Source organism: Festucalex cinctus, chromosome 3, assembly GCF_051991245.1.
Source record: "Festucalex cinctus isolate MCC-2025b chromosome 3, RoL_Fcin_1.0, whole genome shotgun sequence".
In the NCBI taxonomy this organism is placed as follows: Eukaryota; Metazoa; Chordata; class Actinopteri; order Syngnathiformes; family Syngnathidae; genus Festucalex; species Festucalex cinctus.
In genome coordinates this window covers 15506024-15532953 of record NC_135413.1, presented here as the reverse complement: position 1 = coordinate 15532953, position 26930 = coordinate 15506024, and the positions used below count along the sequence as shown (strand labels likewise).

The following is a 26930-nucleotide window of genomic DNA, read 5'->3' as shown; positions in this document are numbered from 1 at the left end:
GACTATAATAATTAGCAAAAAACAGTAGAAACACTAGACGATGACTGTGAGCAGACGGAGCAATGACCCGACAGTGGCTGCAAGGAGTCCCAGTCCTTATGAAGGCCTAATAGGTGATGCACTGCAGGTGTGGTGCAGGGGACACGCCCCTCTCATTAATCAGGCACTGTGAGACAAGAAAAACACTGAGAGTCCAGCAACATGACACCCACGGCCTTAGTGTGAGGAAGCTGTATGGAAAAATGAATAGATGCATGGATGTTCCTCTGTTTAATACTTTCTCAGTACTACTTCAAAAAGAAAACATAAGAAAAGATCAGGATCTGATGATTTTTAATTGCTCTTGGGAGGCCCACTTGAGGTCACTGGGCCTAACCATGCCTGCTATGTCACCTAAAAAAATAAAAAAAAATAAAATAAAAAAAATAAAAAAATGTATATGTCTTTATTGACGTCTTATAATCGCTAACGACCCTGAAGCTGACACAGAGAACCCCAACATTTATCAACATAAGTTGCTTTTACTGAGTGATTAATTAATTAGCATGTCTGCCTTGCAGTTCTGAGGTTTTTGGTTCAAATTTCGTCTCAGGCCTAACTGTGTGGAGTTGCCATGTTCTCCCCATGATTGCGTGGCCTTTCTGTGGGTATTCTTGTCATGTTCCAAAAACATAGCCTAATTGCGAGGTTACAAGAACATGCGTCACGAAAGATAAATGGATCTCAACAAAATAATACAACTGTGTATGAAATCACTATGAATACCTATGAATGAATGAATGAATGAATGAATGAATAAGCATACACACGTCAAGATATAGTTAGCAAGTGACAAGCTGGTTGATGGTGCAGTGTGACGCTTACCAATCCTTTATATTTTCATACACTGACATCTAGTGGCACTTCTATTTAATTGCACCGTTGCTGGACAACTTCGTCTGGTAAGAACTCTCACAAAAATGGAGTTGATTAGTGGTTCCATGTACGTACGTACAGTATATGTAATTTCATATGATTAAAATCCAACAGAAAAGCAAAAAAAGACAGCAAAACAGGCTGATGAAAATCGGCTTTTATTTGCAAAAACTCAAAGCAATACTGTTGCAGAGGAAAGGAACACTGAATGCTGGTTTACTGTATTTTACTATTTTGCTATTATTTTATTATTTCTTCCTTTAATCTCACAATGAGATCATGTAAGCATTGTAAACAAGCAAAACATTTTTTTTTGTGAATTTCAATGAACATAATCATAGCAGTATTTCAAATGACGGACATTTTTTTAATGTTGGAATCTACACTTTCAATTCTATTGTCTCAACACGTTTTTTTTTTTTTTTAAACAGAAAAAAATATGTAAGTCTCAACTGTTTTAGCTGCCTTGCACATAGCAATTAATTTTGATGTGTTTGAGAGTCAAAGAAAGACTGCAGTGGAGACTGTGTTACTCAGTCTGAGGTAAAATTTGCTGAGAAAACAATAAAAACATACACAGAGCAAAGCATACTAACAAAGCATATTAAAGCAAAGCCATAACGCATAACTGAATACTACTTAAGACTGAACATAATTTAATTTTGTGTACTATAAGATAGCTTGTCATATTTTGTTCTGTCTTCGATCTTGCAATAAAAATGAATGTTTATCTGAATTCACAGTATGACCTATGTATGTAGATCATGGTGGAGATGGGAATGTACACAAGGCATCTACACAAAAGGATTGTATCAAAATGTTCTAAAAATATCTCTGGTTGGTTTCACAAAAAGCAAACTGTATCAAAAGCATTGGCTGAGAGCAAGCAATATAGTAAGTAGGCTTTAACGCCATTTTACACAACAAAAAGCAGGACAACCTATCACAGCGCTTTGATTGTGGACCTACGGATGTAGTCCCATACAGCACATGCAATCCACTAACCAATACAGAAAAAAAAAAGCTTTACAGCTTAACTAACATAAGAGACAACCTCAGTTGTTCCATTGTGCTTCATACAGATTAGGCTTGACCTGTCTATACAACAATCATGGGCGTCTTGCTTTATGAATGTGTTTAAGCTACGATTGAGATTGAGAGCAGAGGCGTCACAGAGCAAGTGGCTCTGAGGAGCGCAATAGGAATGGGACATTTGCAAGCTAATGCCATATTTTTGAACACATCAATTGGTTTGAATTGCAGCTCCCTCTCAACCTCGCTGGCTCTGTGAAGTCTGATATTTTGTCGATGTGGCCTTAACACGTGTGGTGTTCACCGTAAACATCATGAACCATGAGAATCGCACAGGTAGAGCTAGTGTACTGTAGGTTGCACAAAAATCCTAATAAATTCAATAATAACCTAACTGTTTTACATTCCATTGTTCCATTACATTGCACATGCCTTGAAGGAACACTTAGCACCATGCAACCTGAAGATGAGGTGGCTCCTGAATGTATCAAATACAGAAACAGGCCTTGTGTCTCTATGTGTGCGTGCGCCTTTAAAATCATAATCATAAGATGTGATGGAAAAAGTTTAACAACCCATATTTAAAGAGGAAGTCAACCTTAAACATTTCTTGACAATATGTTACATGTGGCCTCAATTGTCTTAACATGACTTTCTGATTAATTTTATATATGCATTACATATACAGCTGTCTCAGGGGGCGGCCATTTTGCCACTTACTGTCGACAGTAGATGACATCACAGTTGCTCAGGGCTCAGGCATTGACAAATCACAGCTCATCTGTTTTCTGAAGCTGAGCTGTGATTGGTTGTAATCTGAGCAACTGTGATGTCATTTTCACTTGACAGCAAGTGGCAAAATGGCCGCCCACTGATAGTGATAAAAACAGATGGATTTTGCTGCTTTACTCATATTCCACTAAAGCAATATTAACCAGAAAGCCATATTTAGACTAGTGGGGCTGCATAAAACATGTCAAGAATTTTTGGGGGTTAACATCCTCTTTAATGTAAATGTCACGCTGTGGTGTTATAGGGCCCTTTTAACTTCATAAAAACTTTGGAAGAATTGACCAGCAAGTGGCAGCAGACAGAAAAATGCAGGTAAAAAAAAAAAGAGAGAAAAAAAACAAACAAAAAAACCCCTCATTTATTCTGATAGATTTTCACTAATTCCTAAAAGTTTCCAACTTTGAAAATTCCTGGCATTTTAACCCTCACATCAGTCCAGGTTTCTTGCACATGAGTCTGTCATGCAGATAAATGTGATAATCTCAGTATGGCAAATGAGAACATTTCGGGGTAGTAGGATTATTATGTAGCAATTTACATGCTTACTTCATTATTAGGGAAGTGTGAATAAGTACAGGTTTCTATTCAAGAATCCCGCTTGAGCAAGTCTGTCATGGATGAAGATAATGACGTGACCTTTATTTTTTTTTTAAAGGGTGACACATGACATGATGCTTGGTGCAGTGGTGCATACCGCCAGAAGCGGTACAGTGTACAGTGGTGTGTCTCGGTGTGGGCGTGGCCGGAGTGCGAGCACTACTCTTCAGAGGCGTGAGACAGCTGCTTTTCATACAGGCTCAGGACGTGATGCACAAACTGGTACTGCTCGCATGTCTGGATCATCCCGCCCCTGACGAACACAGATTGTACAATCAACTGAGGTACACAGCGTTTCATTTTAAATGCCACTACATCTGTTCTTGTTTCCAAGCAGTTTGTTTTGCATTTTGTTCATTTACTGTAAAGGTGAACTGAGCCATGACAGTAAAATGTATGAACTGAACCATGACTGTTGGCGTGCCACCACACCCCGGCGTTTCACTGCTATAACCGCCCCACCATAGGGCAACCATAACTATAGCGTGGCCCTCGATGAAAGGGAGTTTGACAGCCCTAATTTCGGAGAATTTGGTTATCCACTACAGTATCTCCATCCACACTTGCTTGACATACTGCAGGTTAAGGAGGAGGAAAAAAAACAACCTGTCCAGACGCAGTTGGCATGTGGTTCCCAGGATGTCAACCACGGCCTCCATCCTTAGCTGCTTGCACAGGATGGAAGTGGCAATGAAGCAGCCAGTCCGACCGATGCCAGCACTGAAAATAAGATGACAAAGAGGAATGGATAAGTGCCTCATGCTTTGAAAATTGCTCAATAGAAGACTGGTGAAATGAAAAGTATATTGTAGCTATTTTATGATTTATTAACCCCTGGCAATTACTATAATACATAAACACATTAAATTGATACCGTACCTGCAGTGCACAATTATAGGCCCACTAGTGGGCGGGGCCTCCTCTCTGGCTCTTTCCACTTCCTGTACCAGTTCCAAAAGAGGTGGCGCTTTGTCTGGAGTCTTCTGGTCAGGCCATGAGGTGTACCAGTACTGCCGCAGACTCCGCTCCTCATCACCACACTGGCGTGTGCGCGCACACACGCATATGCAAACAGACACACAAGCAGTGACAGATTAACAGATGGGTCATATTTAATTGTTTCCCTGAGGCAGGAGCATGGTGAAAATGTTTGGATCAGCCTGTTGTTCAACATGTTCACAGCGTATCCGATGTGTGAGCACTGTGTGACGATATAATTTTCAGACAGGAAAGTCCAATAATTTCTTCTCCTGTTCTGATTTTGCTGCCCAATCACTTCACTGGCTCTCCCTGTACCTCGAGTCCAAAAAAGAAGGGTTAAACAAGCAGGCAAGTAAACGAGCTTATTACCTGCCGGATGAGTAGAAGCACCTGTGCAGAAAGCCAATCTGTGGCAGGGATTTTCCTAGTGTTGTTCCGATACCGGCCCCTGATACCGATTTCGATACCCAGTTTTGCAGTATCGGCCGATGCTAATACAGTACTGATACCTAGTTTTTTGGGTGTTTTTTTCCCCAACATGAAAAAGCTGCCTTGCCATTGGTTCAGAGCATTCAAGGGCCAATAGGATACCTTGGCTCGGCATGCAGTGAACACATCACACATCAGTGAATGTCATGCACAAGCAAGACACAAGATGCTGCATCCAAAGTCCTATATTACCGTCGGAAATAATGGTATTGACATGTTTTAATGCAGTATCAGGGCCTCTCCCGATACTGGTATCGGTATCGAAACAACCCAAGATTTTACTTTCTGGACTTGAATTCTCTCCACCTCTGAGTATATGATCACAATGTCAACATTTTTGCCTGTTTTATAGCACTTCAGAAATCGAAGTTTGAGTCACCTATATAGAAGGCACAGAGATAGATGCAAGCCAAGACTAAATCATAATTAAACCACTGATAATTATTTCAATAAAAAAGTGAAACATATAGAGTATTATTTAGATACAACACAGAACACACACACAGGACATTATTTCAAGATTTACTTTTGCTAATTTGGATAATTATAGCTACCAGCTAACACAACTCCCAAATTTGACATCATATTCCCTTCCCAATTACATTACATTAATTACATGACATATGAAACAATTAGCATTAGGCCTACTGTATTTCTTAACGTAAAAATTAGGAATTTGCCTTCTGAAAAGTACTGTGATTAATAAACCTGTGAGTTTCACATTTTGAATGAAACTACAGCAATAAAATACATTTATTGAGCATATGCCATCTTTTGGAATATGGGAGCAACCAGAGAAACTCCACGCAAGGCACAGGGGAAAACGGCACGATGATTATTTGGCAGACCCATTTTTCTTTTTTGTCATTTCTTTGCGTGCCTCACCTTCAAAGTAAACACCCGCAGACTGTAGTCGTCCTCCTGCGTTACCGTAACAACAGTGATTTCAATCCCCTCATGGGTCACAGTGTCCTCAGGCCAGTACTCGGCACATTTCTAGAAGAATTGACAGACAATAACACACAAAATGAACAACATGACAGGTGCAGAGACAGATCACTCACACATCATACAATATTATCATCACCAACACCAAACCTCATTTTTTTCTTCCAAGTTTGTGATCATTACAATGATGGGGGTCTTCTCCTGCCATACCATCCTCCAGAAGTCCCCCACTGTGTTTACCGTTGGACCCTGCGTGGCGATGTAGGCACGCTCTTCACCCCCATAACCCTGGACAAAATGTAATCAATCAGCGTTTGCTTTTATAAAAATGTCATATCTAACTGTGGAAATATTTCCACCAAAAATGAGGTGAAATTATCCACGGACAAAGATTAATCAATGTTTTGCTCACAAGCACATCTGACTCACTTTGAGATAATTGCCGTTGATGTAGGTGCTGAGAAAATCGTCTTCATCTTGTGATTTTAAGATCACTCGGCTGTGTGTGTCTGCAAGTAGAAAGTATTAACAACAACTAAAGGAAATGAAAAGACATTTTACTTCTCCATCTGCCTTTTCAAATCTCTTTTTTGATTGACCCTGTGATGTGATGAGGATTAAACAATGTGTTTATTTTGTTTCTGTTCTTTTCAAGCAGTGATGATTTGGAGACACATGTAAACATTAAAACCACCACAATAATAAATATAGCTTTCTGACAGCATCAATCCAAATTGATCATTTTTATCTTTGTAATGACATCATCGCTCACACCACTTTTTTTTTTTTTTAATTGGACTGCATTTATATGTAAATTATGCGGTGTTAGTGTTATCATAAAAATCATGATGATCCTTTCTTCTAATATTAATACTAAATATTAGGGATGTTCAATGCCACTTTTTTTCAGACTGATACCAATATGAGTGCTCCACTCTTGATACCAAGTCCAAATACTACTAGTATTACTTATAGGAATGTCTCAGAAAAATTAGAATATTGTGATAAATTCCATTCTTTTCTGTAATGCAATTAAATAAGCAAAAAATGCCATACGTTCTGGATTCATTACAAATCAACTGCAATATTGCAAGCCTTTTATTATTTTAATATTGATGATTATGGCTTACAGTTTAAGAAGACTCAAATATCCTATCTCAAATATTTGAATATTTCCTCAGACCAAGTAAAAAAATGCCATAATCAGCAATATTAAAACAATAAAAGGCTTGCAATATTTCAGTTGATTTGTAATGAATCCAGAATGTATGGCATTTTTGCTTATTTAATTGCATTACAAAAAATAATGGACTTTATCACAATATTCTAATTTTCTGAGACAGTCCTGTATATATAAAATTACCAAAAAAACAAAAAAAAACACTGACAGTTTATTTTAAAGACTTTTATATCCAATTAAAGCATTTTCCTTAAAATTGCATGAAATTACTGTAATTATATTTGTGTTGAAAATAGCCTACTTACTTGGTAAGATGGTTTTGTAGCGGTTCTTTCTCACAAGCCCTGGGTAGTTGTATTCCTTAGGGTCCACAAAATTCATGGGAGTTTCCTACAAATGGACAAGCAACAAACAGGAACAAACAATTAGCCACTGTGATGTGGGAGGTGCAATCCATTCCATAAGATAATCATGTGGTAAAGATTCAGGTTTTTGAGACAACTACTCGCATGACTGAGGGTTGTGTGAGTTGTTTTCAATTTTCAACATAGCCCCGATTGCCCCCGCAGACAGTAGAATCATCTGTGAGTTTATATGTAAATTAAGCCAGCACGATCTAACCTTCATTCGCCCACTAACAAACAGAGGCAAAGCTTACGGGTCTACAACGCTCCATTGGGTGTACACTATCAGCGGGTAAGTCCTTGATTCTTTGTGTATGTCTGATGAGTGTGTAGGTGGGTGGCCTGCTCTTGTTGCACTCACATAGAACTCAGCCTGCAGGCTCTGGTCATCCATGGCCCGTGTGTGTAGCATGGCAGGGGTGAGGATGTGTGTTCCCTGCCGGAGGTACTCTTGGGCTGACTGGTCCCGAGGGGAAAGCTGGGCCCCGTAGCCATAAGGCTCCGTGCAGCCTGGTGTACACATGTCCAACGTCAGGGAAACATTGGAGCCTCTCCTGTATGAGAGACGTAGGTTTCAATAAAACACATACATGCATGTGTCACCATTTTGAACCGTGTTCATTTCATCAAAAGAGCACCAAGCCTTTAACTTTAGTAACCTAATTAATCATTCAGAATGACTGCTATCTTGGTTTTAATGGCTACAATTCGCTGTTAAATCAGATCAGATTGACAGAGATACAGTGCTATTTTTAAGTTAGCCCGTATTGTAAACAGGATTTAAAAAATGATTACATGAAAAAAAAAAAAAAATTGCAAACCCTTCTATGACCAGTTGTTCAGAGGGGTTAACATGGACCAAGGGAGAACCCATTACCGTAAAAACCCAAGAATAAGATAAAAAAAATAAAATAAAAAAAAAATCCCATATAAAATTATCCAAAATTGTCCCACAGTACCATATATATATAAACAAACATTTCATAGACGTTTACTGGTACCTATATAGACCGTCAGCAAAAGTAGTCAAGCTAAAAGCAACAACACTTGTTTCACTTTTATTAGAGAATCAACGACAAGCCTTTTTGATATCCCCAAATGAATTATCAATGAATTGTCAAAAATATCAGTCTCCCTAAAACTAGAGCCAATTCGAAGAAATGGATGTCATTTTTGGACTCAGCAGCACAGAATTACACAAATCATTAACATGTCTTTAGCACTTAGAAACATGAAATTGTTGGCCAGTTTAATAAAGGATGCCAGCAAATCAAGATACACGGCTTTTTAAGGACGCATAAACACAGGATTTGACGGTAAATGTTGGTCAGTATCTCGATTAAGGTGTAGACAAAAAAACATAAATTCACCATTTGAGTTACTGGGATCAATGGTCCTCGACCAGTTGAGTCATAACGGTACTGCCCATCTGTTTGCCATCCCCAATGAACCAGGATGCAGCCTGCTAACACGCCAATATGGTGCCCTGCCAATTTGTTTTTATTTTGTTAAAAGTTTGACCATGGCAGAGACCAGTGCAAATATAATAATGGGCTAAAATCTTTGCATGGTACTGCTGATTTAAAGCAAAAAATAAGAACATATCGGGACTCCAAAAAAATTCCGATATCTTACAGATTTGTTTGAACTTGCACTCAAAACAACAATAATTAAAACAACAGCAATGTACAAGGTATGTTGATGAAATAAATAAATAAATAAATACATACATAAATAAATAAATAAATAAAAGGGATAGTAACAAACCTCTCCTGAAGTCCCACTGGTGTGACTGTGAGAGTTGCTGCATCTCCCTCCGGCTTGTTGTCACTTCCCATTTCAAAGACAGGAGTCTGAGGCACGGCATCCAGATCCATCAGGTCCTCTTGCGCATCTGTCCACTCTGACAGGGTGAAGGAGGGCTGGCGGCTCACGGACTGACGTCTATCTCCAATGTCCCTCGAAGTGCTTCCTGACGACCACAAGCCGGTTCCGTAACGCCACCTACACACCATGTGAATAACCTGAAGATAGATGAGTAGATGAGTAGAGGAGAATGTGTTATGTAGCTGGTCAAGTGTACCATTCTAAGAAAAAGAATAACAAGAGTGCCTTTGGAATTACATAAATCGAGCGTAAATTGGTCATAATATGTGATTGGATCTAAAGGTGTAACTAGTATCAGAGGTGTGGATTTGAGCCATTGGACTCGAGTCAGACTCGAGTCATGACTTTAGACTCGACTTGACAAAATGTTAGACTTGCAACTCAACTTGGACTTTAACAAATATGACTTGTGACTTGTGTGGACTTGAGCCCTTTGACTTGAAAAACTTGCTTCTTCCACCTAAACAAAAAGATTAAAATGTACGTAAACGATTAAGTTCCATCTCGGTGTGTGTGCGTCACTCCGCGTTTGTGTACGTGTGTAAGTTGGGCTGGCTGATCTGACACGGCACAAGTCAAGCCGCAAACACTGCGCCTACGCTAAGGCAAATTTCAAAATAAAGCTAACCAAATAATACATTGACACCAAAGTACTGTAACAGCCTTGGTGAATTTTACTTTGAAGTCTGTCTGCATGGTGGTGCGAACGCATGCTTGACTACTTCCTTTTGACATTGTGGCTTGCATTAGCGACGTTTTTATTGAAATTACATATTTTCGACCACCATTATCATAATGCCACCCCCAAAAAAGTATATTAGATAGCTAATTTAGGATGCAAAGAAACCGCAAGTTATTTACGCCGTCATTAAATGATACAGTACAAGTCTCCGGTGTTCGTGGCTAGTAGCTATTAGCGTTAGCATCGGTTGCCTGGCTGGAAACACTATGACAGCTGTTGCTTAGCTCACTTCCTTTTTTTCCCCAATATTGTGGACCTAGGCTACTTTGTAATCCACTCACCCTATTTAAACGAAGGGATTGTGCCTTAAATTGCACTTAGATGTATTTTTCAATATTAAAACTAAATAAATAGAACTTTGCCTTCATTTATAATTATTTTATGAAACACTAGCTTTAAAAACAAAACAACAAAAATTTTCAAAATGTCCAATATGGCCATTTTTAGATGGCCATATGATTTTTAGAAACAAATCTTCAAGTGCATTACAAGTGCAATAATAATGTAAGGCAGGATACCTCGTTATTTTATACATGGACCATGTATAAAATAGTTATGTATCTTGTCTTATATTGCACTTAAAGTTGTATTCCTAAATCCTAACGGCCATGTTAGACATTTTGAGTATGTATATATATATATATATATATATATATATATATATATATATATATATATATATATATATATATATATATATATATATATATATATATATATATATATATATATATATATATATATATATAGATAGATAGATAGATAGATAGATAGATAGATAGATAGATAGATAGATAGATATAAATTAGTGGGAAAAAGCATTTTATAAAAATACATTAGAATTAAATAAAAAGTCCTATTGATCTGAAATCAATGGTATTTTATTATTTATTTATTTATTTATTTATTTTTAAACAATCCGATCCATGACTCTTGTGATCCGTTGCACCACTAGTTGGGCACAAAAACTGTGGTGGTCAAAAAAAAAAAAGTATTGCAGTATGTCAAGATTAGATCACTGACGGCGAGGTACCAACTTCGAACTTCGTTCAACATCTAAAGTTGCTCAAAGAACACTAAGTAAGCTAATGTCAGTTGTTTATCGGCTAATTATCGTTACTCTCTGTGTAGTTAATGAGACTGTAATCTCACTGCTAATACATTGGAAACACGGCAATCTGCTGCACCACTCTGGGTTCACTCCCTGACTCCTACTTTTATGGTCACCCGAAATAATATAAACTACGATGTTGTTGAAAAGACTCGAAATGACTTGAAACTCAAAGTGTAGGACTTGTGACTCGCTTGAGACTTGTCAGTCTTGACTCGGGACCTGTCAGTCTTGACTTGAGACTTGACTCGGGACTTGAGGGCAAAGACTTGAGACTCTGACGAGTATGCACTAGTGTGAACGTTGTGAACCTCAATCAAATGTTTCCTGTAACTGCAGATCAGCCCTTTGCAATGGTAAAAAGTAATTTTGGACCTTTCCTCTTTATAAAACTCTTTCAGGATCTAAATTCAGTGGAGATCAGGACTCTGTGACACACCAGAAAGCGTAATTATTGTTAAATCCATTCTGTTATGGAGACAGTTACTACTGTCCTTTGGATAGTTTTGGACCTTTCCTCAAGTCTTGTTGCGTCACTCACCCACTGTTGCGCTTCGATTGGCATACAACTGGTTTTAAGTTCTACCGCAATATGTCATGGGTTGGCAACCCGTGTTTTTAGCTGGCTAGCGCACTCGACTTTCAACCCTGGGATGTTATACCCATCGAAACTGAAATTAAGACACAAAACTGTGTTGCCTTTGAAACAGTAGAATATCATGTGTCCAGAGTTAGCAAAACTCTGGTTATTGCTAATGGTAGTTGAGAGCAGAGGAGAGGACCAAATATGCATATAATAACCCTGAAATTTTAGACACTATAAACTCATTCAGGGCATCAGTACGGGAGCATTGTGTCTACCCAGTGTGAAACGGAGACGGAAATCACACATTCAACTAGACCCAGGCTGCAGATTTTTGCTGCAAGGTTTTCAAAAAAACATTGCCAAGTCACTGGCAACACTTCAAACATAATAACACACCTTCAATGGCACCACCACAAAATCAGCTTAACTACAGCATGGAAGAAAACAGCAATAATTTTTTTCTACAGTAGGACACGTAAAAGCACAGCAAGCAAGCCTCTCACCACACAATGTGGACGTGATGGTGTTTATGAAAAATGTTCAACTTTCTTGTCGCAGCTCTGCAATGCAGCAGTTTTGCCCCCCTAAATAGAGTTGTAAAGGTGTTTACTTACTTTTCGAGGTTTGTGAACTTGTTTACATGTTTGTGGTTAATGGAGGGAAAGATTGTTAAGTAAACTTAAATGATCTCCACAAAGGAGTGTAGATTTGCTGATTTTTAATAGTGTTGTGTAAGAGAAATTAGATCCCCCCCCCCCTTTTTTTTTATATTTAATTGCTGGTTTGCAGCACATAGCAGAAGCCTTTTTCACCACTTTGCTTACACATTTGCTCATTATAACACAGACAGCAAGTTTGTTTACTAAAGTTAGTCTCCATGGCGGGGTTTTAGTGTGAGCGTATGTGTGTGTTTATTGCAGAGACAGCAAGTTTATCTCTTAAACCTCATATCCACCGCAGTTTAGTTTTTTTAAAGAAAAAAGTTGTTAAAGAAAAGAGAAATGTTTTTACGTTTTGAGGTTTAAAGCTGCTGAATGCAACAAAATTTGAATTTCGAATGTCTATTGCCACCTGTGGCCAAAAAATGAAACCGTGCACTTCCACCTTCACGTACACAATGCGCACATGACATCACATTCGCAGACAGAGGGCGGGAAATTCGAACTCGAATCCAGTCTGAAAATTGTGAACAGATAAGGTGTTAATCTGGTAATTAGAAGATGTTTCAGTCATAAATGGTTAAATAAAAAGGCTGCTGCAAAGATATTTCAGGGAAAATTGTTATATCCATCCATCCATTTTCTTGACCGCTTAATCCTTACAAGGGTTGCGGGGGTGCTGGAGCCTATCCCAGCTGTCTTCGGGCAGTAGGCGGGGTACACCCTGAACTGGTTGCCAGCCAATCGCAGAAATTGTTACTTAGAGCAGCTTTAATTATTGGTTCACAGCACAGAGGGAAATCTGTTACCTCACAAAATTATTATTATTATTATTATTATTATTATTATTATTTATATTGTTTAATCAAAAAGACCCCCCCACCCAAAAATCGAGTAACATGTCCAAACTGTGGCTGGAAAAATCAAGTTACTAATTCAACCTTGATTTTGGAGTGTTTTACAGTGTTATTATAGTCCTAATTTACAAAAAAAGCCATATGTTTATCTGATATAGCACGAGAGTCAGTTGCCTTTTATCAAAACACACTCAAAATACACAACACATGCACACAGTAATCACAATAATTTGCCAACGTGCCTTAAGTAAAGTTACCCAAAATAATCAGCCACTGATTAAAAACAGACCACAATTTGACATGGAATTTGACATAAGAGTGTGTGATACAGCTTGCGCATACCATAACAACACAGATGGTTACTCCAATGCCTGCAGTGACGTAGATGATCCACCTTTGCTGTGTCGTGTTGACCACATCCCTCATCATTGCTATGGACTGAAGAACAGAGAGAGACAAGGGATTAAACACGGGATGTATCACATATTTGAATTCTGGATTAGTAGGGAAGAGACTATCTTTGTTGATAAAAACCGCTTGCTGACAGCAGATTTGTATTTACTATTGTCGGGAGGCCACATGCCATATTTTTTTTTATCAACTTAGCTCAGGTACTGCTGGAAGTCTGTAATAAGTCACATATTGATTGCCTTGTCTTAAATTGAAATGTGGTGTTCTGAAGCAAGTAATAAAATGGCACAACAATTACAGTCTAACAACCGGCTGTTTATTTACACTGTGTATCAAAGAAAAACAATAACATGGTGTCATTTTTCCAACTTACGTCCATTCCAAATATTGGGTGGCAGGGTAAGACAAACCCGAGATAGAAGTCCATGACCTGGAGGGCTTTATAGATAGAGGAAAACGGCCCATTTCCTTCCGCCACAAAGAACATCCAGTACCCCTGAGAGGACACAGGGAAGGCAGACTGTCATTGTGCTGCTGCCCTTCATTCACATGTGCGCAGTACCAAGGCTGTTTTCAGGTGAATAGCATGGAGCGAAGAAAAGAGCATGGCCAATTACACAACCACGGAAATACATGCAAATTGTCCTAGTGCAGACTAGTGTCCTAATCAGTGGTGTATTTTCAAGGCCACTCTGATTTGAGCCTATGGTGGTATTGTGTACACAGGGATGTGTTTCAAAGGAGGTTTTGTGTGTAAATGAAAAGGGACGGAGAAAAGGAATGTATCCTGCCATTGAAACGCATAGTTTGCATTCCGATTTCTGTACATGATTGAAGATATTTCTGCTTATTCTGATTATTTGGCTCTCATGGGCCAAAGATATCCTAATAAAAAAAATGCTGATTGGTATTGGTACTTGAAATTAAGAAAATACATTCAAACATATCTTTTTCATTGACATTTCATTCTATACCCATTAATACCCATTCACATACCGTGACTTGGGAGATGACAAAGAGGGCGACCCAGTAGTGGAACTCAACCACCAACATGTAAACTTTGTGCAAAAACACTTCTTCTTGTGGTGAACTTTGCCCCCCTATGCTCCCATCTTTGCTTCCAAGCAACTCGTCAGTCTTAGAGGCTCGATCAACTCTTTTTCCCGTTTTTGTGGGCTCATCCAGCCAAACGGGGTCCTCATCAGGCCTTAGGAAGATGGAGTCCTCGGTGTGGGAACGGGTGGAGCTGCTCAGGCGGCGGGTCATGATCCTCCTGTTGATAGGGAAGGATTTGACGTGAATGCTGCATATATTCTGAGAAAGTGGAGAACAGATAAAAACACCCTGGCAAGGTGATAATAATGGGGAAAAGTAGCAATGATAGAATGACCACATGTACTGTAATTACAGTAACTGTAGCATACACCCTTAAAACTGCTGCCCCAAAAATAACCCAATTTTGATCCACTAGTCAATTTGGCCCAACTTAGGGGATGTTTTGTTTCAAAGCAATCAAAGTTTGGGGGTTATTTATTTATACAAAAATTTGGTTGTTTTGCAATAAAAACCCCAGAAAGTTGGGTCAAATTTACCCAAGTAGTTTTGACCAAAATTACATTATTTTTGACCCAGCATTTTTGATCGTGTAGCTTAGACCTCGTACCAAGAGGAACTATTAATAAAAGTTAAGAAAGTTAATTGAGAGGTTACTTCCTGGTTCCTTGATGATGACAAATGTGTGGTGCCATTATGATTCAGGAGAGTCTTCCTAGTATCTAGTAACTAGAGATGTCAAACGATTCAATTTTTAAAAATTGGACTACTTACATTTTAGAATTTTGATTAATCATGTTTAATCACTTAATTAAAAAGGCTTTTTATCAACATTTTTTTCCCCGCCAAATTTGACGAGCACCTGTTATGTGTTCATTCTTTTGACATTTAATGTTATGAGAACGTCTTCAACATTTTTTGATCGACCGCACACTCGCATCCTCCTCTTTTCTAATCAGTTAATTACTTGCATAATTTAAAATGAAAAAAAAAATGACCCCAATAATTTGACATGAACAAATATTCTGAATGTCACATGCAAACATTTATTAAATGCTTTACTTTAATGCATGCAGTTGTTTATTGCTCAAACACAACCTGTGCTATCTTTAACGTAACCATTTGCAGTCAGCTAAAGGATCATCTGCGGTCAAAATTAATAGTCTGATTGATCCTTGTTAATACATGAGAAGCCAGTAGGCAGTATTGTGACCCGTTTTGGGCTTTTTGATGGTTCTGAGCAAGCCATTTCAAAATAAGATACTCCCTACGGGTTAATGCGATAATTTTGTGTGATTAATGTGGCTGTCTGCCAGTTTCACTCAGGAAAATGCACTTTTTAAATACAGGATTTAAACAAACTAACTACTTCTCAAGTTATAGATATAGGCTTTTCATAACGTGTGGGGGTGATTTTGTCCTAAACCCCCACACCCCCAGCCTGTATTTTGCCATTTTGTGTTTGTTTTGTAAACAGCGGGGCGTTTCTGTGGAAAGAGTGTTTACACCCCTCCATCCAATCGCAGAGCGGGGGGTGGCGTGTCGCAAACGAGGCCGGGCGAACGTGTCAGCTGCGTGACGTCACTCCCGCGGCAATTTGAAAGCACACACGGATTTTTTTTTTCCACTCAATCATTCACACATGTAAGCTTCTGTGAGTGAGTGAGTGAAAAAAATAAAATAAAATAATCCATGCGTGCTTTCAAATTGCCGCGTGAGTGACGTCACACAGCTGACACGTTCGCCCGGCCCGTTTGCGACACGCCACCCCCCCGCTCTGCGATTGGCTAGAGGGCTGTAAAAACTTTCTTTCCACAGAAACGTCCCGCTGTTTACAAAACAAACACAAAATGGCAAAATACAGGCTGGGGGTGTGGGGTTTTAGGACGAAATCACCCCCACATGTTAAGAAAAGCCCATATCTATAAATAAGAAGTTTGTGTGTTTAAATCCTGTATTTAAAAAGTGCATTTTCCTGAGTGAAACCGGCAGACAGCCCTTTCAATTAATTAGTTAACGCTTTAACTTTGACAGCACTAGTTTAAACTCAAACACTAGAAAGAAATTCTCGCATGTGCACGTTTATACAATTCCTCACCACAATCTTATGTAAACAAGAAAATTAAAGTGGTTACAAGTGGGGACTTTTGCACAGGCCAGTGCATATAGATTTGAAAAAAAAAAAAAAAGACAAATTTGCAATGGTTCCATCCTTTGTCAATTAGTAATATTTACAAACAAACAAACAAACAAACAAACAAACAAACAAACAAACAAACAAACAAACAAAAACAATTCAAAGCTTGTGTTCAGAACCATCCAACTATGTGCTGTAACGCTCCGAGTTGCTTATATCTGCTGTGTACCTTCTAAAAAAACAACAACAACAACAAAAAACTGTACATAATACAATCATTTCCACTTCAATGGCCTGCTCATTGCCTCGTTGTGTTTGTCAGTTTGTGTGTGATGGGTGTGATATTTGAAATGAGAGAGAACGAGTGAGTGAGATAGGAAAAGAATATGCGTGTGTGCATGTGTGTGCGCGTGCGTGCGCGTGTATGTGTGTATGTGAGCGAGAGATTCTCCATTGTGGAGAGATGAGTCAGGGGTAATGTGTTTACAGCCCTGTCCGTCGCCTTGGCAACAGAGTGGCTCTCATCCCTGTCAACCGTCCTGAGCATCAACATCTACCAAAAACAGACACACATGCGTGCGCAGTGCGCACCCCAACACACGCACACACATACAAATGCACGCATCCATGCATATACTTCGTATTTTGTTCCTGTCATGATCCACTCTGAGTTTTATTTTGTTTTGGTTGTTGGTCAGCAGCTCTATGTTGCCACGCCAAGAAGACACCATATCCCACTTTATTTAATCTTTTTAAAAAACTCTGCAGATACCAGTATCTGTATCGGAATATATATATATATATATATATATATATATATATATATATATATATATATATATATATATATATATATATATATATATATATATATATATATATATATATATATATATATATATATATATATATATATATTCCGATACAGATACTGGTATCTGCAGAGGTGCCGATACTGAAAAAACAGTGGTATCGGTATCGGTGACTGCTCACAAGTAACATGCCGATACCATTAATTCCAACATTAATATTGGATTTTGGATGCAGCATGTTGTGTCTTTCTCATCCACGACATTTAGTGACATATGTGACATGTTCGCTGCATGCCGATCTAAGATATCCTTTTGGCCCTTGAATGCTCTGAACAAATGGCAGGACAGCTTTTTCATGTTGAGGAAAAAAAAACCTTAAGTATCGGTATGGTATCGGTATCGGCCGATACGGCAAAGGTGGGTATCGGTATCGGGAGCCAAAAAAAAAAACCGGTATCGGAACAACACTAATATATATATATATATATATTTATTTATATGTCACTAGATAATCTAGATCAATTAATTATGCACAAATTACTGCGTAAAAAAAAATAACATAATTGATCTCAAGTGGCAAATCAACACGCAATTTGGCCCATCGAGGTATACCTGTAGACTGCAGAGCCAGAGGCACCATTTGTTCCTTTCTAGCTCTCAAACTAATGGTTGAATCTCAAGAGAAGTCTTTCAAACTTCTGATCCGATTCCGCTTTCCACTCGACTAGGTGCGTTTCCATTACTCTCAGGGTTGCGCAAAAGGAAGTGCTGGTAATGGAAATACTGTACAGGTTTTCGGGGGGGGGGGGGGGGGGAAATCAAATATCACCAAAAACGTTTTTAGGCTCTTATGAAGTGTTTTTTGAGAGTTATTGAAATAGAAGTGTTTCGCTAAAGTATAATGGAAACACTTTTTGCGCAACCCCTGTAGTCATGGGAACCCGTCCCGGTCACGGAGGAAAGGAAGTAGGAGGCACGAGACCACTCGCTTTCGTGTCGGAACTGCCTTCCGAGGGGATAACGAGTCTTTTCTTTTGAAGCACAAAGCGAGTTAGCTACAGGTTCGAGGCCGCCATTCTGTGCATGCTCAATATCGTTGCATGAGAATGGCCATTCGGCAATGAGCCATTGAGCGACATAGAGCGCGCATAGTTGTTGAAATCCGTTCTATCCATCCGCACCATAACACAAGTTATAAACCCGCACACACACAACACCAACAGCAAATGCCGATCCCGCCCGATGACGGGAGAGAGATGTTTTTAAAGTAATCTCAACAGCTCCGGGCATCCGTCTTCCGTAAACAACATGAGCACCTCCTACAGAACTACGAGATCTCAGTCTGCCACGGCGCTGCAGGGGGAGACTTTTCACCTGGATCACGTAACATAAATAATTTTAGTAACGCTCATTCAATAACTATAGGGCTGTTATAGAAGGGGAAAATGTAAAGAGTTACGTTAGAAGTTAGAGCAAAAAAGTAGTTTTGTTATGTAACGTGATGAATATAAGGTCGTTAGTCCCAACACTATTTGTCAATAGCCTATCATCTCTTGTTTACACTTTTTTGGATTTTTATTTATTTATTTATTTTTTTGAGTTACCGGTACTCCTCACTTCCCTGAGCCATCACCTTTCGTAGTGGAAAGCGTTGTGTGTCCCATATATCCTAGGAGCAAGGTTTGGGGGGCTCCATGCCTGTGAGGATCCCTCTGGGCAAAAATGTGATTTTATTTAATTTAAACTCGCCCAAACACAGGTCACCAGGTGCCCCCTCTGTAGCTAGGACTGCAATTGGGGTTCAATGGAAGAGGCCTGGTTGCCAAGCCTGCACCAATGGGGCCCATAAGCATGAACGTCTTCGTCTTCAGATTTGTTTCCAGTCAAGCAGCCCCATTAATTCGGTCACAAGTGACTTTAAGCAAGTGTTTCTTATTTATTTGATGATTTATTTTATCAATGACTACAAACAAGACAAAAAAAACACTTGAAAGATATTTGAAAAACAGCCAGCTGGTCGCATGGCTCACTTACTTGAGGTGGAGCGAAGAAAAGGATGGCGTGGGAGTCAGATCACATGATGAAGATAAATCCTGTATCTTGCGGCAACCAGTCAATGTTGGCCATTGAGCTGCAACCTGTAAGGCAGAAGATGACAGACATTCTTCGAATGCTATATATTTGTGAGTAAAGACATTGTTAGACAGTCTAATCACAGCCTAAATCATGTCCGGAAATACACGATGAAGCCTCTTTGTGACTCAAGCATGAGCAGTCCTGCTGAGGCAGGGTTAGTAATCCTCCATCTGAGTAGCACTCTCGTCAGCTGCCAGCTGTGCGTTCAGGCTAGGGCTGTAAGGTGACACAGTAAACTGTTAATGTCTTCTTCCGTTTCCTTCGCTTCCCGCACTCTCATTCGCAGAGGCAGACATGAATCCAGCCGAACACTCGCCCAAAACATTTTGATTGCTTCAGTTACAATCTGTATGCATGAGCTTCCTTTTCTCTCATCCCCCTCTTTTCCCTCTGTGCCATGCTGTGAACCAATAGCAGGAGCTCCGTGCAAAATGAGACCACGTCAATGTGTGTGTGTGTGGGGGTGTGTGTGTGTGTGTATACAGGTGATGCACACAGTGAAGCTGCACCTCTGAGTGTTTTTCTCTCGCTCGCTGTGAAGGTGGTTTTGAAGTGATGACACCAGTTCTCCCAGCCTGTAGCCATGGCAACACGCATACATACAACATAACTATAACTGTTGCTGCTTCAATAGCAAACATAACTACTACCTCTACGATTTATGTATTTTACGCGTGTTATAGATTTGTAAATTGATGTTGTGTATAATTCTGCCTCTTTTATCTTATAGGATATGTAATTTAACAATGCTGTATTGTGTATCTGACACTTCATATGTTAGTTGAATGTAATTTTGGTGCTCCGTATGTTGTATGTATGTAGTTTTTAACTGTTATGTAATTTTATTTTATGAGGACTACAGATGGAAATTAGCATATTGCTAAATCTGGTGCAGCCATCTTTTTAATGTTACTGTACACTGTCCTTTTAATAAACCAAACTCAAACTCAAACTCATACATGCATGCAAAGTATACACGCAAGCGAATGGCGGAGAATATTGTGTGTAGGAGGAACTGTGAAATTTCACAAGACACAGATGGACAGGTGAGTGGATGCAGGGATGAATAGGTGGTGAAGCAGGCTGACGCAATGACGCAGTGAGGCTGGCGTTTTGGTAACCATGGTTACCCAAATCTTATATTCAGTTCTCACACACCTATGAACGCACAGAGACACAGGCTCAAGCACAAGAGAAGTGGTGTGCAAGTTTGTCACACATATTGTTGCTTTTATTTTTCAAGGTAAACGTATTAGGGCCCTAATTTCATGTGCCGCAAATGTGCAAGGCGTGGGGCCACCACACAAAGTTTCACACACAGCAATTTCCTAAAACGACTCAGCTAGGCACAGTTAAAAAGAAGCGGTCTGATTGCAGATGTGTCCAGTCAAAGGGGATTCTCTCAATCCCTTTAAATGTGGCGCACTTTACACACTCTACACTATACATGGCAGAAGCAGGAAGACACCTGCAAAGTGCAGTCTAAGGGAGTGATTTCTTTCTTTTGGTAGCTGGGCACAGATAGAAAGGAAAATTACGCAGCTTTTGTTTCATTGTGGGATGGCACGCAGCTGACTTGGTCCCTGGCTAATTGAAAAACAATACAGTAGGCGCACATGGTCCTTAAAGTTATACTTGACTCATTGAACAATTTTCAGCAGTGAAAAGTTCATATTTTGTCCAAAATTAATTTGATAACTGCATTATTTTTCATGTACAATTAATACCTTTAAAAACGATTTTTTCCCCCTCTTCCTGTCGACTGATGATGACATCACCTGTGCTGAGGAAGTAGGTAACGTAAGGTAATGATTGGTCGTTACCTACTTCCTCACCAAAGGTGATGTCATCATCAGTCGACAGTAAGTAAAAATAAATAAATAAAGATATTAATTGTACATGAAAAATAATGACATTACCACATTAATTATTGACAAAATATTGACTCTTTAACTGCTGAAAATGGCTCAATGAGTCAAGTATCCCTTTAACATTGCAGAAACCGAATATGGCCATAAGACAAACAACACACACACACGCACCCCCACACAATTTTTATTGTATACATTTAACACCTGAAATGACTCTTAACGTTGGCTAAATTTATGCTAAGGTACATTTTATTTCAGTATCTTTTAGCGGGAAATTTCATAAATGTGACTACAACACGTCAGATTGATGGCTTGCTAGCTAGACAGACAGGACAGATAGCTAGCTAGCTAGCTAGCTAGACAGATAGACAAACAGACAGACCAAAATCTGTCCATTTTCATGACAATGTGCTCACAAAATTAAATCAGAAAGTGACAATAATCTGGACACATACATTAGAGGGGATTTATGCTGTGAATCGGGCTGATTCCTCAATGAGGGTCCTCTGGCTTTGCATCCATACAAACCCCGCCCTCTTCATCTTCATATAGATCATTTACATTCTATTCATCTGCACTCATTAACACATCAAAGTGAGTGCAAACGAAACCATTCACTTAGCGGAATCCTTGTCTACGGGCAGAGATTTCACGAACGTGGGGAATTACTGTCATTATTTTTCTCTTTGGGTGACAGATGGCTCATGTTTTAATGGATATTCCTGATGATCCTTCTTCCTCTGTCTGGAAAATAATGGAGGCATAACAGCATGTCACCATGTGCCTTTTCTATTTTTACATTGGTGCACTGCTTTCCAAAGCCGGGTGTGAAGGTTTTACCAACCATTCCAAGTGGCTTTTTTTTCCCCCCCAATGGAAAAAATAGTGGGACACCAACCACTGGCAAGTTGCATACAGTACCAGGATGACAATATTTTATCCTTAAATTTACTTTCCAATGACAATACACTAAACTATACCCTACAGACTTTACAAGATGTATTATTAAACTTTTCAGATAGCTCTCAGGTACATTGTAGACTGCTTCTTGGTCAAGACATGCATTTGCTTTGCTACTTGTTGAAATGTAGAGTTCATCGAGCTCAGTTTAATGTCAGTTTGTCTGTCAAAAAAAGACTTAAGGCTGTCATGCCGACTAAACAGACAGCCGACTCAAAAGGAATTACACATACACATACTGGCAATCGGGTCCAAATTATTTTTTTCCTTTCCTCACCTGTGATCAAAGTCAACAGCTTCTTCAGATGTTTCTGAAAGACAATCTTGACTAATTATTCTTTGGTGTGAGATGTGCTAAAAGAGATTTTCCCTTCACAGTGCTCAGAAAACTGCTGACCGACCATTAAATCTATGCATCATTTCTGCTTACATATCCTTAATTATTTGTGTGTTCTGATTTTATTGAGCGTTTGTATCAAGTCACTCACAGGATAAAAATGACAAGACCAGACAAGCTAAGACAAGCTAAGAGTTAGCCTTCCCCTCCTCCTCATCCTCCTCCTATGACTACGACCATGCTTTAATTTTCTTTGTATTTTTTTGTACTACTACTCCCATGATTATTACTATGCTTTCTTCTTGGGGATCGATACTTAAAACTAAACATGTTGGATCGAAATATCGATATTTTGGTATCGATCCACTCATCCCTACTAAACACCATCAGATCAGCAAACACATATATGGCGAATTGTTTTCCCCCTTGTCATGGTGCTCCAGGTGCTATAAAAATAATTAAAGGCAAGACTGGGTGAGTTATTATTTTTATGTTTAAATTTTATTTTGGTAAATGTACCGCTTCACCTCTATGCACCGCTTCAACTCTATTTCCATTTTTTTCAAATTGTTTCAAAAGCCAATGTTGAGGTTAACCAATTTTCTAGAATATCTAGGTTTTTTGTATAGAATTTTTTGTTGTTGTATTTTTTAATTTTTTTTATATCTTAAAGGGGATGCATTACAGACAAAAAAAAAGACTTTTTACTTGATTTGGCTTTACTCTGGTGTGCTTTCCCACCCACCAAGTGTGAAATTAAACAACAAATAAATCTGTTAGCTGCCTATTTCTGAAAGTGTGTCTCTGAGCAAGCCGTTTTGTACTTCCCCCACTAGCACCACAGTTACATAACAATGATGCTAATTTACATAAAAAAAATAAAATAAAAAAAAACACCACCACAGAGAGCTTTCCCTCCATGGCATGAGCACCTCAGCTGGGCAAAGATCCAAAGCAACTTTCAAGAGATGACCCACGTTTGGCCGTGCTGGACTGTACAGTTTGAAACAATGAAACACCTCTGACGTGTACGACACCACATAAGTTAACGTTAGCTAACAATCCTAGCTTCTAATGCAGTATTTCTTAACCTTGCTGGAGGTCTTGCACCCCTCCACTTTCCTATGTGCATTGACTGAAACTTTCTTTTTTGAACAACAAAACTCCTCCTCAAATTCAAGACATAGGTAAGATGAACAAAATGAACAGGGAGAGTATCCTTTTCATCCAATCTGGCTCTCTTCATCTTCAATTCAACAAGTGTTGTGTTCTTTCATTCCTCATCTCTGCTCAACTTGGCGCTGCAAATCATCCACTGACTCCCGTCACTCAACTCAACTCTGTTGATTTCTTAAGATGGAACCCAGGGGGCAGCAGATACAATGAAATCAGCAGAGGCCCCAGAATTGAACCCTGTGGAATGCCATACATTCTATTACATTCTATTACATTACATTACATTACATTACATTACATTACATTAATACATGTGAATTCAACTGTGTGCACTCTGTTGAATTAAGAAAAAAAAAAAAAAAACAGACATCTGGTGGATCTAATGAGGCAGTACGTGCCACCTTTCCTCCAAATGAAGAGTAACCATAGTTACTATATTAGTAGTTTGAGGAATGTACAGAAATGTACAAGTACAGCATTATTTCCTTTTTCATGCTGACGCAAAGATGAGTATCAAGTGTACTGCTGAAGTGCTTATGTGGCAGCGAGATGGGCTAAAGAGGAAACCCTTTGTGAAAGTGATGAGAGAACGGAAACATGAGATTGAGTCACCAGTGCCAAGACCTACCTCATTGACCTCTTAGTGATGATCATTAATACAAACACTAGCTTACAAGAAATGACCTTGAAGTTGAAATGTGACATCCTGCCGTGCTCCGGGGGGTGGAGATCATCAATCACATTCAATTAGTTTACTCTACTCCTACAGTTGCTTTCTACAATACCTGTGGGAATTCAAATAAGAATCTCATCCATCCACATCACATGTAAACATGCAATTCAACCTCAGCTGTATTGCGAGAATAATTCAAATATGCTTTACAGGCTGAAGGAGCTAAATCTGGATTTGTGGCGTTGACGGAAAACTGCATGACATGAGTGCGCTGCATCACAACATTGAAGCAAGAATGGCAATCCCAGGCAGTCATTCATACTTAGACAAAAGGCCATTCATATCACGTTCGCATCTACGGTGCGCTCGAGCAACCACGCACAGCAGAGAGGGATGGATTAGTAATGAATCACCCAGGGAGGTGGACTGTTGCATCTCTCGCTGGTAACTCCCTCATTGTTTCACATGCACACACACGTATGAGTCAATCTTTCAACGACAATAAAGGAATATGAAAATACAAGGCTGATGAGGAACCAACCTGTTGTTCGTGCAGGCTACATCACGGTATGTTTTCACAGCCAGGAGAGCACAGCAGCCATATGAACTAAGGGGCTTCATCGTGCTATTGGTATTCACCTCATGTCGCACAACCACGGAGGGGGAGAGACCGAGGGAGGGCCGGAACACTCATCCCCAGTCTTAAGTCTGGTTAGGATAAGTCCTCTTACCTGACTGAGCTCTCTTTCAAATGGCCATCTGGCGCTCTTCTCCCTCTGAGCCAAAGAGCAGCAGCCAAACACCAATTCCTTTGCTGCTCCTCTGCCTGCTGGAGACGAAGCGTGCTCGCTCGCATGCGAGGAGGAGACAGACCGACGATGCGTGCGAGGTTAGCCGAGGCCAAGGGGACTTATGTGGTGGGTGTTTGCCTGTGAGAAAGGGCGCTAGACTAGTGCGATGGGTTCGCTATTGTTTGTATCCTGGAGCAGAGTGAGATCCACAGGCGGCAGCTTCATCTAGGTATATGCAGCAAAGAGGCTGTGCGGTAGCCTTGGCAACAGAGCAAGAACGAGGGAGCGCGAGTGAGAGAGGACAGCGAGCTAGAGCGAGAGAGGGGGAATGTGGATTCATCACATTGGGACATCGACGATATCGTCCAAATAATGTATCCATTTGTTTTATGGATATTTTTAGAAGTATACATTTGCTAAGCGGTTAGATAGCTTTACAAAGACACAGAGGCAATATCCATGTACATTTGGTTACAGTGGCGAGTGGCCTACCTGCACCATTCATTTCACCATAAGTTGAAATTTGATGCAGCCGCCTACAAATGTGTTGGAATGGTGAGATCAATTCCTTTGTTTTTGTTGCATATTGAAGACATTTGAGTTTCAGATCAAAAGATGAATATGAGACAAAAGATCAGAATTCCATCTTTTAATTTACTGCATTGTTTTTACATTTGGGTTTGTTAAACAACTCAGGTCAGACCATCTTTTGTTTGTTTGAAGCCACTCACATTGCCACATCAATTAAAATGGGAATTTCTAGCTATGGAAATTGAACTGATAAGTTTAAACTAAACACGTAACAATCTCGCAGTCAGTTTATTTCCTTTCTGCGTTTTGCAAATTTGTAACATTGATATAGAATATTTATAAACATTCAAAATATTTAATACAGTATTGACAAACTATCCATCCATCCATTTTGTTGACCACTTTTTCCTCACAAGGGTTGCTGGAGCCTATCTCAGCTGGCTTTGGGCAGTAGGCGGGGTACACCCTGAACTGGTTGCCAGCCAATCGCAGGGCACACAGAAACAAACAACCATCCACACTCACACGCACACGCACATCTAGGGACAATTCGGAGCGCCCAATTAACCTGCCATGCACGTCTTTGGAATGTGGGAGGAGACTGGAGTACCCGGAGAAGACCTACGCGGGCACGGGGAGAACATGCAAACTCCACCCAGGAAGGCTGGAGCCTGTATGAAATTTGAAATGTCATGATGGAATTTTATTTTACAGCCAGCACAAGAACTGTGACATCATCAACCCACAATGCCCACTATCTGACTTAAAATATAAGACAAAGCAAACAATATTTCACTAGATTTCACATTTTGCGATTTCAACGAACAAAAAAATTACTTTTATTTTTAATATTGGCATTCAG

General features: G+C 39.5%; 1 protein-coding gene across 2 annotated transcripts; it reads right to left on the bottom strand.

Moving 5' to 3' along the window:
- Nucleotides 1–2288: 2288 nt before the first annotated feature.
- Nucleotides 2289–25786, bottom strand: ptpn5 (protein tyrosine phosphatase non-receptor type 5). 2 transcript variants are annotated; one of them, XM_077516026.1, is made up of 14 exons: nt 25478–25786; nt 19628–19731; nt 14588–14864; nt 13965–14087; nt 13523–13618; nt 9106–9362; nt 7700–7892; nt 7240–7324; nt 6184–6263; nt 5905–6042; nt 5692–5802; nt 4216–4376; nt 3943–4056; nt 2289–3589 (listed from the first exon to the last, which is right to left on the bottom strand). In XM_077516026.1, the coding sequence occupies exons 3-14, from the start codon at nt 14855–14857 to the stop codon at nt 3496–3498; spliced, it is 1722 nt and encodes a 573-aa protein (XP_077372152.1). In that variant the 5' UTR covers nt 14858–14864; nt 19628–19731; nt 25478–25786; the 3' UTR covers nt 2289–3495. The 2 variants fall into 2 exon arrangements, with proteins under 2 accessions (XP_077372152.1, XP_077372153.1); XM_077516027.1 differs by lacking the exon at nt 25478–25786 and adding an exon at nt 25288–25414.
- Nucleotides 25787–26930: the final 1144 nt, after the last annotated feature.

Bases quoted from the DNA above. Each gene is read 5' to 3' on its own strand.
- ptpn5 (XM_077516026.1), bottom strand. From the start codon at position 14,857: ATGACCCGCCGCCTGAGCAGCTCCACCCGTTCCCACACCGAGGACTCC. The intron at 6,264-7,239 runs GTAAGTAGGCTA...TTCTACTTGCAG, and splicing joins CTACAAAACCATCTTACCAA to ACACACACAGCCGAGTGATC. The intron at 3,590-3,942 runs GTTGTTTTTTTT...TGTGTTCGTCAG, and splicing joins TGCCAACTGCGTCTGGACAG to GGGCGGGATGATCCAGACAT.